The sequence below is a fragment of the Physeter macrocephalus genome, chromosome 8 (genome assembly GCF_002837175.3).
Source record: "Physeter macrocephalus isolate SW-GA chromosome 8, ASM283717v5, whole genome shotgun sequence".
In the NCBI taxonomy this organism is placed as follows: Eukaryota; Metazoa; Chordata; class Mammalia; order Artiodactyla; family Physeteridae; genus Physeter; species Physeter macrocephalus.
In genome coordinates this window covers 4303387-4318014 of record NC_041221.1, presented here as the reverse complement: position 1 = coordinate 4318014, position 14628 = coordinate 4303387, and the positions used below count along the sequence as shown (strand labels likewise).

Below are 14628 nucleotides of genomic sequence, written 5' to 3'. Positions count from 1 at the left end.
CAGGGCAGCCCCTATTATTATTATTATTATTATTATTTTGTGGTACGCGGGCCTCTCACTGTTGTGGCCTCTCCCGTTGCGGTGCATAGGCTCCGGACGCGCAGGCTCAGCGGCCATGGCTCACGGGCCCAGCCGCTCCGCGGCATGTGGGATCCTCCCAAACCGGGGCGCGAACCCGGTTCCCCTGCATCGGCAGGCGGACGCGCAACCACTGCGCCACCAGGGAAGCCCAGCATTGTTTTTTAATTGGAAAAAAAAGTCTCTGTATAAAAATAGTATTTTTCTTTGGTCTTAGAAGTGATACTGACATAAAGGATACAGGGTTGGACTGTTTAACAGCCTCAATTTGGTTTTGCATACTATGTTCAGAGAGGGATATACTCTGATAGAGAGCTGAACAGATGTGGTTTCAGAGCTTACAACTATTCATAGGAACCAAACATTCACATAACAAAATCGATAGAGATATAAAAGTTTATCACATCACCCAAGCCCTACAGGAACCTGAAAAGGTCTTGACCACTGAATGTATCAAGTCTGAACCCTTCTATTTATTTTTAAAGACTTCCATCTAAAGACCTATTTTATTTCTTATGCTTTTTTTAAAAACTGAAGTGTGGTTGATTTACAATACTGTGTTAGTTTCATGTGTACAGCAAAGTGATTCAGTTTTATATATACATGTTGCAGATTATTTTCCATTTTAGGTTACACAAGATACTGAATATAGTTCCCTGTGTTATACTGTAAACCCTTGTTGCTTATTTATTTTATGTATAGTAGTTTGTATCAGTTACTCCCATACTCCTAATTTATAACCTCCCCTTGCCATTTCTTTTTTTTTTTTCCCCCTTTATTTCTTATACTTCTAGTACAAATCTTCCACCAGTTGGATGCCCTCTCTTCTGATTTTTCCTTTTTGGCCCCTCCAAATAGTGTTTCTCTTCCTCTCTGACCGCCCAAATCCTCCAAGACCCAGCTCAAGTTTGCCCCCTAACAGAAAACCTTCCTCAAATACTGCATCTCATGCCAACCTTGCTCTTTCTTTACATGCTGCATCGTGAATCTGCACCACTCAATTTCACACTAAAGTAGATGTACTCAGCCCAGTACCCGACATCTAACAGGCTCTCAAAACTTGCTGATTGAAGATGTCTTTAAAAAAATTGCTTCTTTGGGACTTCCCTGGTGGCGCAGTGGTTAAGAACCCGCCTGCCAATGCAGGGCACACGGGTTTGAGCCCTGGTCCGGGAAGATTCCACATGCTGCGGAGCAACTAAGCCCGTGCACCACAACTACTGAGTCTGCGCTCTAGAGCCCGCGAGCCACGAGTGCTGAAGCCCACGCGCCTAGAGCCCGTGCTCCACAACAGGGGAAGCCACCGCAGGGAGAAGCCCGCGCACCACAAGGAAGAGTAGCCCTTGCTTGCAGCAACTAGAGAAAGCCCACGCATAGCAACGAAGACCCAACGCAGCCAAAAATAAAGAAATAAAATAAATACATTTATTTTAAAAAAATTGCTTCTTTATGTTAAACACAACCTCCAAGCAGACTGGAAATTCCTTAAGGCAAGGTATATATAGCTACATACTTAACCTGCATTTTTCAGTCCTCAGACTAATGCTGAGTTCACAGGAACTTTTTCCATATCACAAAGGGCTGACCTTTCACGATGATAAATTACAATTTTTAAAAGACCAGCTTTTAAGTTTACTCTTTTCCCTGCAATATTTCTAGTCTTTACTTCTGCTTCAGGACAAGGATGTTATCTCCTCACAGACTTTCTACTACAGAGGTCCTTGTATAGAACTTTTTTAAAATTGGGATTGCTGCCTCTACTTTCCAGTTAGAAATATTATGGTATGGAGTCAAAAGGGGAGACATCTGAGGAAACATTTTCTGATTTTTCTTTTTAATTTGGGGAGGTACTCATTGAGTCTCCCCACCCACATTTTCTATTTTACACTCCTATTCTCCGAGACTTCATCACCGAATAGAATTACTCTCCCGTATCCCACTCTAAACTTAATCCCCATCCCAGTTGTTGGAATTTTAAAGATTCTATGCAGCCAAAGGACAGTGACTGGGTTTATGGGGTTAACAAAAGGTCTGATGGCATTTGTAGCCTCCAGCCCAGAATATTCTAATTCGAGTAATTCTGGGTCCTGAGATAGGATGCAGCAATTTGACACCTGGGGTAGAGCCAGGTATTTCCTCAGAGATGAAATCCTTATGCTACCAAGGGAAGGAGACCCTGGAGTTAGAGGCATCTTGGCATTTGGGAGACAAACAAATAATTGACTGATAAATGGACAGGGACTTGGAAATAGTTGTTAAATAGGATTTTAGAGTTCATAGATTTTGTTCTATTAGTATGAGCAATATCCCTTTGATAACAGTTTATTTCAACCTTTAGCATGTAAAATATATAAAAGGGTACATAATCCAATATTTCTATTTATACAGTTGGTTGCTTCAACCCTTCACATTCATCTTGATGACTAGAAATGGTTTATTATATATATACATTTTTAGTATTTATTTATTTGGTTGCGCTGGGTTTTAGTTGCAGCAGATGGGCTCCTTAGTTGTGGCTCATGGGCTCTTTAGTTGCGGCACGTGGGATCCTTAGTTGTGGCATGCAAACTCTTAGTTGCAGCATGCATGTGGGATCTAGTTCCCTGACCAGGGATCGAACCCGGGCCCCCTGCACTGGGAGTGCGGAGTCTTATCCACTGCGCCACCAGGGAAGTCCCATGGTTTACTGTATTTTTAAGTCTGACATAAATCCAGACACGTACATCTATACAAATATAAATTTCCTCCCATATTTTGGATAGTTTTCTTAGACTAGGATCCCAGAGTTGCATTTACTAGGTTTGAAAGTGTGAACAGTCTGATGATTTTGAAACACAGGGCAACATTATGATCTCAAGTTAGCATTAACATTTCATTTAGTTTTCAACATTGCTATTCCTTTGAGAAAAAAGCAGATTAGTTAATTGAAAGATAACTAAACCCTTAACATATAGGTGGATAATCAAGGACTAAATTGTGTGACCTTTAGAAAAAGTCTAGCCTTAGGCCCCAGGGCTTTGAGGCCAGATTCTCAGGGTGTGATTTCCTCCTAAAGCACTGGCTAGCTATATGGCCTCAGTCCACTCCTCCGTAAAATGAGGATAACAGTGCCTAGCTTTGTTCTGAAAGCTAAATGAGTTCATACCTTTAAAACACTAAGAGTAGTGCCTGGTACATAGTTAAGAGGGCAATAAATGCTGGTTGTATATGAAGTTTATTTTAGCTCTCCTCTAATCTAGATTAAAATTGTGATCTTAATGAACACCCTCCTGGAATGTTCATTTTACATGAAAATTCTGGGGAAAGTCTTTTTATACGAAAGCAAACATGAGTTTAAGGCAAAATTTTCATGAACAAAAGACTCCAAAGAAATTACCAGGGGTTACACCAGGACCCTAGTACCCATATACTATATACTATGTATGTGGAAGAGTTTGAGAAATAGGTGTGAAACAGAATAAAGGAAACATCATTTAAAATGAAGTCAGGAGGCCAGAAGCTGGACCCTTCATGCACTTTCACTCACCATCAATTCCAGACCCCAAGAGGAAGAACTCTCCTCTACCAGCAACAAGCCCAGCCAATGGGAAAAGCAGCACCATCCTGAACTCTTGCTTTCCTCCAATGGACTTTCTCTCAAAACAGCCCCACCCAACTTCCACCTTTTTCTCTATAAAGTAACCTTCTTCTCTTTTTGTTGTTGGACTTGCCTAAGGTTTTTGACCTAACTTGCTTGTCCCAAATTGCAATTCCTCTGCTATTCTGGAAGAAACCCATTATGCTGGTAAAATAACTAACTGGCTGTTTTATTTTTTAGGACAAGATAGATAGGATACCATGTACCCCAGAAAATAAGGATATGCTTTTCTAAACAAACAGGTGTTTTAAGCCCACTAGGCAGCCTCACCAACTCCTGGATTCCTGCTCTCAGCTGCTAGGCCCTGTTTGTCTTTGGGCCTACAAAGACGAAAGGGGCCATCGAGTCCCCCTCCTCACTACAAAGTCAACCGTATGACAGCTGCCATTCCTCCATGCATCCCAGCTAAGAAAGGCAGCAAATTAGCTTGGTGGCTCCCAGCCTTTGTATTTTGCCTTTTGTATTTTTCTTTTATTATTATTATTTTTTTATTAGATTTTACGAATCCTGAGGGCAGAGAAATGCTTGCAAACCTTATCCCCCTCCCACATGGGACCAAGTAACTGTTTACTAAATTGAAGAAACAGCAGCACATAGCTCGTGGCTAAAGCCTTGCTTATTATTAAAAAGTCCAGTCAAGCTGCCGGATTTTTCGGACGGAAACAAACTCGACACCAAAGCTCTCCCACACCCAGCCCCGCGGGGTAGGAGCCCAGGGAACAGGCACAGGGCGGAAGGGATGGCGAGGAGGGCGCCCCCAAGCAAGCGGTGTGGAAAGATCTTGAACATCACTTTAACTCGTTTGATTTTCGAGCCCAAGTCGGTTTCAATGTGAGCGCTGCGACCACGGACAACCAGAGGTCTCCCAGAGAGGACCTCTGTCCTTCCCGGGTCCAAGGTTTCCCACGCCGCCGCTGTCCAGCCTCGCGCCCATTCCCCGCCCCAGGAACCGCCCCCCCCCATCTCTCACCTGAGGCTGCGGGCAACACCCACGGCGCCCCAGCGACCAGCATCAGGGTCGTCGCGCCCAGGAGCGCGAGCATCGTCCGCGGGCTGCCGGCAGCCCTCCAGTCACATCTTCTGCCACCGCAGGTAGGGCGAGGTGGCTCGAAGGAAGGTTGGGCGCACTGGCTGTCGCCAGGGATGCGCCCCAAGCTCACCGAGCCCACTTCCGCGTCGCCCCGCCCCTCTGCCCACCGACTCCCGCGCACGCGCCGTTCCTTCTGCGCGCATGCCACCGTCCGCGCACGCGCGTGGGGGCACGGGTGGGCAGCCCAGCCTCCGCTGCCCTCCCCCCGACCCCTCCTTCGGGCCCGAGACCGCACGCTCGCGGTGCACCGTCGGGTTCCGGGAAGACCGCGTCTAACCGGAGGCCTTGACCGCGGCAGGAACGCGGAACTTTGCCGGTGCGTCTGCGCAAGCCTTGCGGCTTGGCGTCCGCTCCGCCGTCCTCCCCGCCCCCTCACTTCTCGCTAATAGCAGCCGGAGGCCACTGTCGGGCGCTCTAGTCCCTCGCCCTCGCCAGCCCGGGTAGTGGACAAGGGAGCCTGGGAAAGCGGTCTTGGGGAGGCTTGGGGATTAAGGGAGAAAGCAATGAGGAAGCTTCCGAGCCGCTCAGGCCGCGAGGGGTAGGCGTGTCCAGAGTTAAGCCTAGACACGTTGAGCTCCAGTTTTCCGAGTGACCTGGCCGGGGGCAGCACGGGTCCCTTGGAGAGGGTCGTGACAGCGTCCGGGCCTTGTGGGTGGTGTCCGGAATAGAGGTCTCTAAGCTCTTTTGATCGTCTGCCCTTATCAGTAAATAATTTGAATCCATTATTCCATGGTTATTTAAGTACGTTAATAATAGATTATGTACATTATACAAATACACAAGGGAAAATGTAAAGGACGAATGATGAAATAAGTGGTCAAAGGCGTAGCTGTTAATTATAAGAACTAGACAATTTAATGCTCAATTATAAAGTAAAAGGAGTTTTGGTAAAGAACTATGCGCTTGAATATTGCCTTATAAACAACTGAGGTATAATTTGAATACCATGAAATTCACCCATTTCAAGTGAACAATGATTTTTAGTAAATCTGTCCAGTTGTTAGCCCTCATTTTTAAAAACCTTGGATTATTACTTTGTGATTCATAAAATTTTAGGATTGGTTCTGAGTATGTCAGTGTTTGGCTTCCATTGAGGTCATAGATGGAAAAATACCAGATGAGAATACGTAGCTCTAAAAGGAAGTTCCTGATTGCACTTATTAATCATACTCTCATTAAAAGCCTTGACAACGACTTACGGTTTTCATTAAAGTTTTTATTTCCTGCAGTCCAAAAGTTGTTCTTGCAAAATAGTTGGAATAGAACAATGGGCCCAAAGTATTTCATGGACTGAAACATTTCATTCGAAGTATTTTAAAACATGTTGAAAAATTTCCCTCCACTTTGGTGGGCAGCTCGAGGTTTTTTAGATGCACATAGCATTTTTAGCAACAAAAATCAACATTCAAATGGGAATATTTCCAAATTTATTTTATTAAAATTTATTTTTTTTATTTTTGACTGCATTGGGGTTTCGTTGCTGCCCGCGGGCGTTCTCTAGTCGCGGCGAGCGGGGGCTACTCTTCGTTGGGGTGCGCGGGCTTCTCATCGCGGTGGCTTTTCTTGTTGCGGAGCACGGGCTCTAGCCATGTGGGCTTCAGTAGTTTTGGCATGCGGGCTCAGTAGTTGTGGCTTGTGGGCTCTAGAGCACAGGCTCAGTAGTTGTGGAGCACAGGCTTAGTTGCTCCACAGCATGTGGGATCTTCACGGACCAGGGCTCGAACCCGTGTCCCCTGCATTGGCAGGTGGATTCTTAACCACTGCGCCACTAGGGAAGTCCCCCAAATCTATTTTAAAATGCAAGAATTATATATAGTGAATACCTGTATAGCTTCTTTTGATTTTCATTTGTTCACAATAAAAGCAATTTTAATGGATTTAATGCTTTGTTTTGTTTTTCAGTATTGCTACATGACATGCTAATGTTTTACACTTATTAAAGAAAAGGTCAGTAAATATATTTTGTAAAACCAGTTGAATGGCACAGAAGACTTTCATGGTTTTTCCCATCTTAATACAATAATTGTAAAGATTGGATTGCATCTTAATAAAATTGGATTGAATTTTAAAAAATTACCACAGGCATGACACCCTGTGGTACTTTGTGCACTTCAGTTTCAACTTGTTTGCTGTGATAGTTTGTCTCTGGATGAAACATGAATTAATTTCCTGTGTGGTGCTAGCTCTGTAACCTTAACCTAGAACTTCCCCCTCGCCCCCTTTATTCAAGTCAGAATGATCCATCAGAGGTTATGTAACTGAGCAGGACCCTATCAGGCCTTCCCAGAATAGACCCTGCTCCCACCCCTCCATGTCCCCCACCTGCCTTTTGTCAGTAGAAAAACTTTAGTCAAAGAATAAATTTGACCTGAGAAGTGAGAAAATGCAGAAAGAAAGGAAAACAGGGCTTCCCTGGTGGCGCAGTGGTTGAGAGTCCGCCTGCCAGTGCAGGGGACACGGGTTCGTGCCCCGGTCCGGGAGGATCCCACGTGCCGCGGAGCGGCTGGGCCCGTGAGCCATGGCCGCTGAGCCTGCGCGTCCGGAGCCTGTGCTCCGCGACGGGAGAGGTCACAACAGTGAGAGGCCCGCGTACCGCAAAAAAAAAAAAAAAAAAAAAAAAAAAAGAAAGAAAGGAAAACAGTCAAGCAAGGCAAAATAATAATAGTTGAGTCATTAAACAGAGTCAAGGACCTTTAGTTCCTTCTCAAGGGCTATAGATAATATTCTGAGCCACATCCTTTGAGCTGTTTTGCAGATACTGAAACCCCTGACAGGTGGAAGAAGTTAACTGTATGCTGCCCACAACCACATACACCCCAGACCGGTTGGAACCAGAAGGTTGATAATGCTGACTCCCAATTACCTCACCACCAACCAATCAGAAAAATGTCAACAAGCTGATCACACCCTGCTCCTTGAACACTATAAGACTCTTCAGTACTCCCTGCAGGGCGGGACACACAGGCTTGAGGGCTTTAGCCCACTGTGGCCCCCTTTGCCAGGTAAAGCAATAAAGCTATTTCTTTCTACTTCACCCAAAACCCTGTCTCCAAGATTTCATCCAGCACCAGTGTGCAGAGGCTGAAATACAGCATCAGTTACACTTGCAGTTTTTCCATAAAACATGTTCTTTTAAGCTTTTTATTCTGAAATAATTTCAAACTTACAGAAAAGTTGCAAAAATAGTAAGAGAACTCCTGCATACCCTTTGCCCAGATTCACCAAGTTGATACTTTGTCATATTTGTCATCTCTGTCTACACATACAAGTATGCATGCAAACTTCTTTTTCCCTGAACTTCTTTAGCTTTCTTTAATCTGGAGCAGTTACCAGGCCTTGGTCTTTCACAACACCGACTTCTTTTTTATTTTTTTATACAGGCTAATTATTTTACAGAATGCTTTTCAATTTGGGCTTGTCTGATGTTTCTTCATGATTGGAATCAGGGGTCTAGAGCACAGGCTCAGTAGTTGTGGCGCACAGGCTTAGTTGCTCCAAGGCATGTGGGATCTTCCTGGAACCCGTGTTCCCTGCATTGGCAGGCAGATTCTTAACCACTAAGCCACCGGGGAAGTCCCAATCCTTATTTATTTAAAAACTTTTAAAATTAATAGACTTCACTTTTTAGAGCAGTTTTAGATTTATAGAAAAATTGAGCAGAAAGTATAGACAGTTCCCATATATTCCCTTCCATCCCCCCCTTCCCCTATTGTTAATATCGTGCAGTGGTATGGTACACTTGTTACAATTAATGATTCTATACTGATACATTATTATTAACTAAAGTGCATAGTTTACATTAGGGTTCTCTCTTTGTGTTGTATAGTTCTATGGGTTTTGCCAAATGGTTAATGTCATTAATCTACCACTACAGTATCATACAGAATAGTTTTACTGCTCGGGTGGTTAAGAATCCACCTGCCAATGCAGGGGACACGGGTTCGAGCCCTGGTCTGGGAAGATCCCACATGCTGCGGAGCAACTAAGCCCATGTGCCACAACTACTCACCCCACGTGCCACAACTACTAAGGCCCGCACACCTAGAGCCCGTGCTCCACAACAAGAGAAGCCACAGCCATGAGAAGGCTGTGCACCACAATGAAGAGTAGCTCCTGCTTGCTGCAACTAGAGAAAGCCCATGCGCAGCAACGAAGACCCAATGCGGCCAAAAATAAATAAATAATTAAATTTATTTAAAAAAAGAATAGTTTTACTGCTCCCAAAATCCCCTGTACTCCAGCTATTCACCCTTTTTATTTTAGTGCTCAAATTGTCCCAGTCTTGGCCAGGGGGAGCCATTTCAAGCTGGCTCCTGTTTCTTTCGATACATCCCATCTTTTTTTTCTTTTGAGCACTTCTTTACCTTTGGGCATAAAATGTTCTAGGCTCATTTTATACTTTTCCTGCCCCAGCCCTGAAATCAGCCATTTCTCCAAGGGGCCCAGGCTCCTTTTAGTGGGAAATAGTATTTAGAAACCAAGATGGGGGCACTAAAACTTTTGTTTTAATTAAAGAAGTGAAAATCAAAAAGTCAAAAGAAAAGGAGCTACGGGAAGTTCGTTTGGCTCAATGTCTAATTCATCTCATAATTGTCTGGTACCATTTTGATTTTGTTTTTTTTTTCAGATTGTGGGACATTTGCCTGATAATATCAGTCAGGGATAAAGGCAGGTTTAAAAACTGGCTGGAGAAAGGATAAGGGGGTCCGTTTTGCTCTGCCAGCCCTATTGTTCCCTAAAGATATAGAATCTGTCTTCTCAGTATGGGCTGAACAGTGAACAATAGCAGTTTTAGAAGGGAGGTGGGTAGCTTGTAATAGGGCAGCAATTATAGGCCCATTAGCAATAGGAGTCCCTGCAGAGGTTAAGAATCCATGGGATTTCCAAATTGAGCCAACAGCATGGCAGACTCCAAAAGAGAGGTGGTTTTCCCTTTTTCTAATGTACACACTCTAGTAAAAGCTATAAGTTCAGCAGCTTGGGCTGGTTTGAAAGTGGGCAAAGATTATGCTTCAGGTGTTTCATGTGGAGAACCCATGGCATAACTAGTTATTATGTTTCTCTCAAAATTTCATTTATAAGAGCCATCACAAAATAGAAGTTAGACTTGGTTGTCTGAAGGGATGTCTGAGAGATCTTCTTGTGTCTTTGAGACCATTTTTGTAGTTTCAAGGCAATCATGTGGAATGGAATCAGGCTCTCCATCACCAGGGAGGGGGCATGAAGTAGCTGGATTTAGAGTATTACAACGATGGAAGATGACGGAAGGGTTAGTTAAAAGAGCCTGGGTGGTGCTTTGCGATGACCTAGAGGGGTGGCATAGGGAGGATGGGAGGGAGGCTCAAGAGGGAGGGGATATGGGGACGTGTATGTGTATGGCTGACTCACTTTATTGTGCCACAGAAACGAACACAGTATTGTGAAGTAATTGTACTCCAAAAAATATCTATTAAAAAGAAAACAAGAGCCTGGGGACTTCCCTGGTGGTCCAGTGGTTAGGACTCCGTGCTTCCACTGCAGGGGGCGTGAGTTCAATCCCTGGTCTGGGAACTAAGATCTCGCATGCCGTGCAGCGTGGCAAATAAATAAATAAATAAATAATAAACAAACAAATAAATAAATATGCGAGCCTGCTCATAGGTGGTTTGTTGCCCATGTAGGGAGATGCTGCATCCTATGAACTTGCAAGATAGCAGACACAGCATGGGGAACAGAAAGTTGCATGGGGGACCCTATTGTTAGAGTACTGGCTTTGTCAATCAAGGTGGCAGCTGTGGCCACCACATGTAAGTGTGGGGCCTTACCTAATGCTACAGTGTCTAACTGGCATGAGAAATATGCTATAGGACTCATCTGAGAGGCAAAAGACTGTCCTATAATGCCTGCAGCAATTCCATTATTTTCGTGGCAGTATGGATGAAAAGGTTGGTCAAAATGAGGTAAGCCAAGAGCTGGAGGTGTAGCCAGAGCTAGTTTTAAGGCTGCAAAGGAGGTAGCAAAAGGCTTGCTGGTGAGGAGTTTGAAACTAGGAAAGCATGACAGGTGTTAAGAGGCCCTAAAGATATTAGGGTGGGCTGAGACATGGGCAATGAGGTAGGCTGCCCAGAGACTCCAGCTGCTTGAATAGACTCAGAGGTGACAGGTAGAGATAAATTCTTTGAGCAGATGGTAGTGAAAATCTCACCAGTGACAATTAAGAAATCCAGTTCGGAACCTCTGTTTTAAGTTTAATGGTAGGCTTTGGGGGTTGAACTGAGGGTCCGCTGACACTGTCATTTGAGGGGGAATTGTCAGAAGGAGAAACATGAACCTGGGAATAATGGGACCTAGAGAGGTTGTTTCTTAAACAACCTGTTCTCTTAAGTGCAGGACAGTTTTTCTTCCAATGTCTGGATTTCTTACAGTATCTGCAATTGTCTGGAGGCAAGTAGGAAGAGCTCTGAGTGGGTGTGGAGTTGCTCTTAGAATCATGCTTTTGTTTTTCTAAAGATTCCAGTTGCAAAGCAAGAACTCTTGCTTTTAACTGTTTTCCCCCCCTGACATTCCTGCAAACTATTTTCAAAGAATTGAGCTACAGCTTCCATTATTAGCTTAGTGGTTGCCCAGACCAACTGACCACACTATTTTGAATCTGTTTTTAATAACAGGGAGAAAATTTCCCACTAAAGCAGATATGAAGAGATTCCTGTGTTCTTGGGGCTTCTGGGTTCAGTGCGGTGTGTCTTTGAAAAGTTTGTATAAAACGTTCAACAAAGGCTTTTGGATGTTCCCCATTCTTCTGAGTGTATAATTTGACTTTAGACCAATTAATCTGGGGGGGAAGACTTCTACTATTGCTTGAACAGCAGGCTTATGGGGCCTACACATGTGTTCTGCCCTACAGTTCTTCCTCCTTCTGACAAATGACACAACAGATAGAGACAAAGAAAAACAGTGACCATCTGGGAGGACAGAATCAATAAAAAGCAAGAGTACTCATTTACCAAATGCCGGAGGCTCTGTGTCACAAGGAACTAGCTCCAAAACTAATCTCCTGCTAATCTAAATAGAGAGAGAGAGAAAAGGGACTCCCACCACTTTCTCTTCAACCAGACCCTGCAGGCAGAGATCTGGGAGGCTGACAGTGATAAGAAATCTTAGCTTCTGCTGGCCTTTGTCAGGTATCTCAGGATCTCAGCTGTAGCAGCCTTGGGGTGGCAAGGGTCTGGCCAGTCTCCTGGCTGGCTTACCAACTGTCAGGGAGGAGGGAATTTCCCCCTCCCCTCCCTTCTTGAGTTCTTGCAGCTGGACTAATAATAATATTGACACTAGAGAGATTAACAGGAGGAAAGAAACAAATTTTAACTTGTATATATGGAGTTCTCATAGAAATGGGCCCTAAGAAGTGGCCAAAGCAGACAGCTTTTATACTTTTTTGATAAAGAAATAATAAATTTGTGAGGAATTGTCAGGACAAAGAAACTTAGTTTTGGGTGCTTAATTAGTGAAGAATCTAAACAAAGTTTGGGGGACTGCCCTAGTAGTCCAGTGGTTAAGACTCTGTGCTCCCAATACAGGGGTCCTGGGTTCGATCCCTGGTCAGGGAATTAGATCCTGCATGCTGCACCTAAGAGCCTGCATGCTGCAACTAAGACCTGGCACAGCCAAATAAATAAATAAATATTAAACAGAGTTTGGGTTTGGGGTAGTAAATTAAAGAAGTAACAAAGTTGGTTTTTATAGGCTTCTTGGGCCTGAATTCCCTGTCTCTTGTGATAAGGGTGTCCTACTTCCAGATGCAAGGGAGTGCACCTTTCACATGGAAGATTTATTTCCTGCTTTCAGGGGGACAGAGGAGGGTCAATTTTCTTCTTGCATCCACTGCTTCTCAAACAACTTCAATTCAAAATAATCAACATGGCATCAGCATATTTTGGGGTGACCATCCCTGAACCCCAACACCAGAATCTGGCACAAGGTGTTCAATAAATATTGGCTAATTTTTCCCCTGGCCATTGTGGTTATTGTATTTTCTATTTCAGAAAGGCTCAGGGGGAAGATTTAGGTCTGCTATTCTGAAGGATCATGTGACCCCAAAATCAAAACTTTCTTGTCTAACCTCAACTGGGCTGACAGTTAAAACCTTCTGCACTCACTGCAAATCTCTGCCCCACCACTTCTCATTTTCAACAGATGTCCCACTCAACTCCTACTTTCTTGGAAAATTCAAGCAACCACAGATCAGACTTTAATTTCTCACCACCAAAATCTCACATGTATCTGAACTTGCAGCTCTTCTTTTTCTTTCTTTCTTTCTTTCTTTCTTTCTTTCTTTCTTTCTTTTCTTTTTTTAAACCCTTTTTAAGTTGAGAGGTTTAATTTTGAAATTGAAGACTGTGGAGAATATCTAAATGGATTTCTTTAAAAGGAGAAATAACTTGATCCAATTTTCCAGTAGAAACACTCTGGCAGCAGTGTGAAGAGTGAGTTAGAGAGAACAGTGGGAGACTGAAAGATTTCTTAAAATAGAGTTGTGGTTAGGCCAGGATAAAAGGGATAGCCTTTAAGGTAGGACTGGAGTCATGGATAAGGTAAGGAGCTAGTGAATACTAGGGAGTAGCGTCTATCTTTTGCTAATTAGTTGTGGAAGAGGTTGTAGTTGAGGATGATGGAAGAAATTTTCACATGTTGAGATATGGGGAAGTCATTCTGGCTTAACTTTATGCTAACTAGAACAGCCTGTTTTGTGGCTTATTAAACATGCATTGTACATCTGCTTTAACCATTAAAGAAAAGAATGCATTTAAAACTCAAAATGGAGTAGCTGTAGTTCAACCATTCAAAATGGAACTGGGTGGCCATTGTGGATGTGGCTTCAGACATGTTCCTGCATTACTGAGAACCTGAATTTTCTGAACTGTATCAGACTCAAGGACAGCAACAGCCATTCTCAAAACAATATCTGTTAGCGGCTGCCAGCTGCAACCTTCTGGTCTTGAGGTCTCCCCTTGTAACTATGCAACCATTTCAGACCCCAACCAATCCTTGCTTCACAAGCACCCTTACTTCTTGCCAGTTCCAATTATAATTCTTGACAAACTTATATAATTTTGCTTTTATAAGCCTCCCCTTTTTTGTAGTCCAGCAGAACACAATTCAAGTGCTTCTTGAATCTGTGTCTCCCAGGCTATAGTCCTCAGTTTGGCTCAAATAAAATTATTTTCTATTCAAGTTATAGATTGTTTATTGATTATTTCTTTCAACAAGGATAACTCCTAGGTTTCCACTTTGAAGAATGACTTGACGGTGAGCCCATTACCAAGACAGGAAATAGAAGAGGAATGAAGAGTAGGGTGGAAAAGACAATGAGTTTATGTTGAGACACATTACCTGCTTTAGCAGGTAAGTGTTGCATGTAGAGGTCTGAGTTGGAAAAATAGGTTTGGTAGTCATCAGCTTTATATTTTATTAAATGAATCCATGCATGCATATGAGGTCCCTAAGAGGGAAAGTGTATGGAATGAGAATGATAGAGAACTGAGGAACACAGGCACATAAATTCAGGAAGGAAAAGAAGAATCTACAAATGGGTCCCAGAAGAGCCATCCAGAGAAAAAAGGGAAACCAAGGGAGTGACACAGCCTTTCTTTCTTTTTCTTTTTTATTTATTAATTTTTAAAAAATTACAGTATAGCTGATGTACAGTATTATATGTTTCAGGGGTACAACATAGTGATTTACAATTTTAAAAAAAATTTTATTGGAGTAGAGGTGATTTACAATGTTGTGTTAGTTTCAGGTCAGTTATACATATACATATATTCATTCTTTTTCATTTCTTTTC

General features: G+C 43.3%; 1 protein-coding gene and 1 long non-coding RNA gene across 2 annotated transcripts in view; one reads left to right on the top strand and one right to left on the bottom strand.

Annotated features, from left to right (window-relative positions):
- IFNAR1 (interferon alpha and beta receptor subunit 1) overlaps nt 1-4884 on the bottom strand; it is a 29200-nt gene extending 24316 nt beyond the window's left edge. Inside the window, exon 1 of the mRNA XM_007115927.4 lies at nt 4686-4884. Coding sequence (XP_007115989.1) covers nt 4686-4758 — 73 coding nt within the window. The 5' untranslated portion in view covers nt 4759-4884. The remainder of the gene's footprint in view (nt 1-4685) is intronic.
- A 105-nt stretch (nt 4885-4989) lies between these two features.
- Nucleotides 4990-14628, top strand: part of LOC114486675 (uncharacterized) — a 34657-nt gene continuing 25018 nt past the window's right edge. The window contains exons 1-2 of the long non-coding RNA XR_008618001.1: nt 4990-5121; nt 6708-6752. This is a non-coding gene — a long non-coding RNA (uncharacterized lncRNA). The remainder of the gene's footprint in view (nt 5122-6707; nt 6753-14628) is intronic.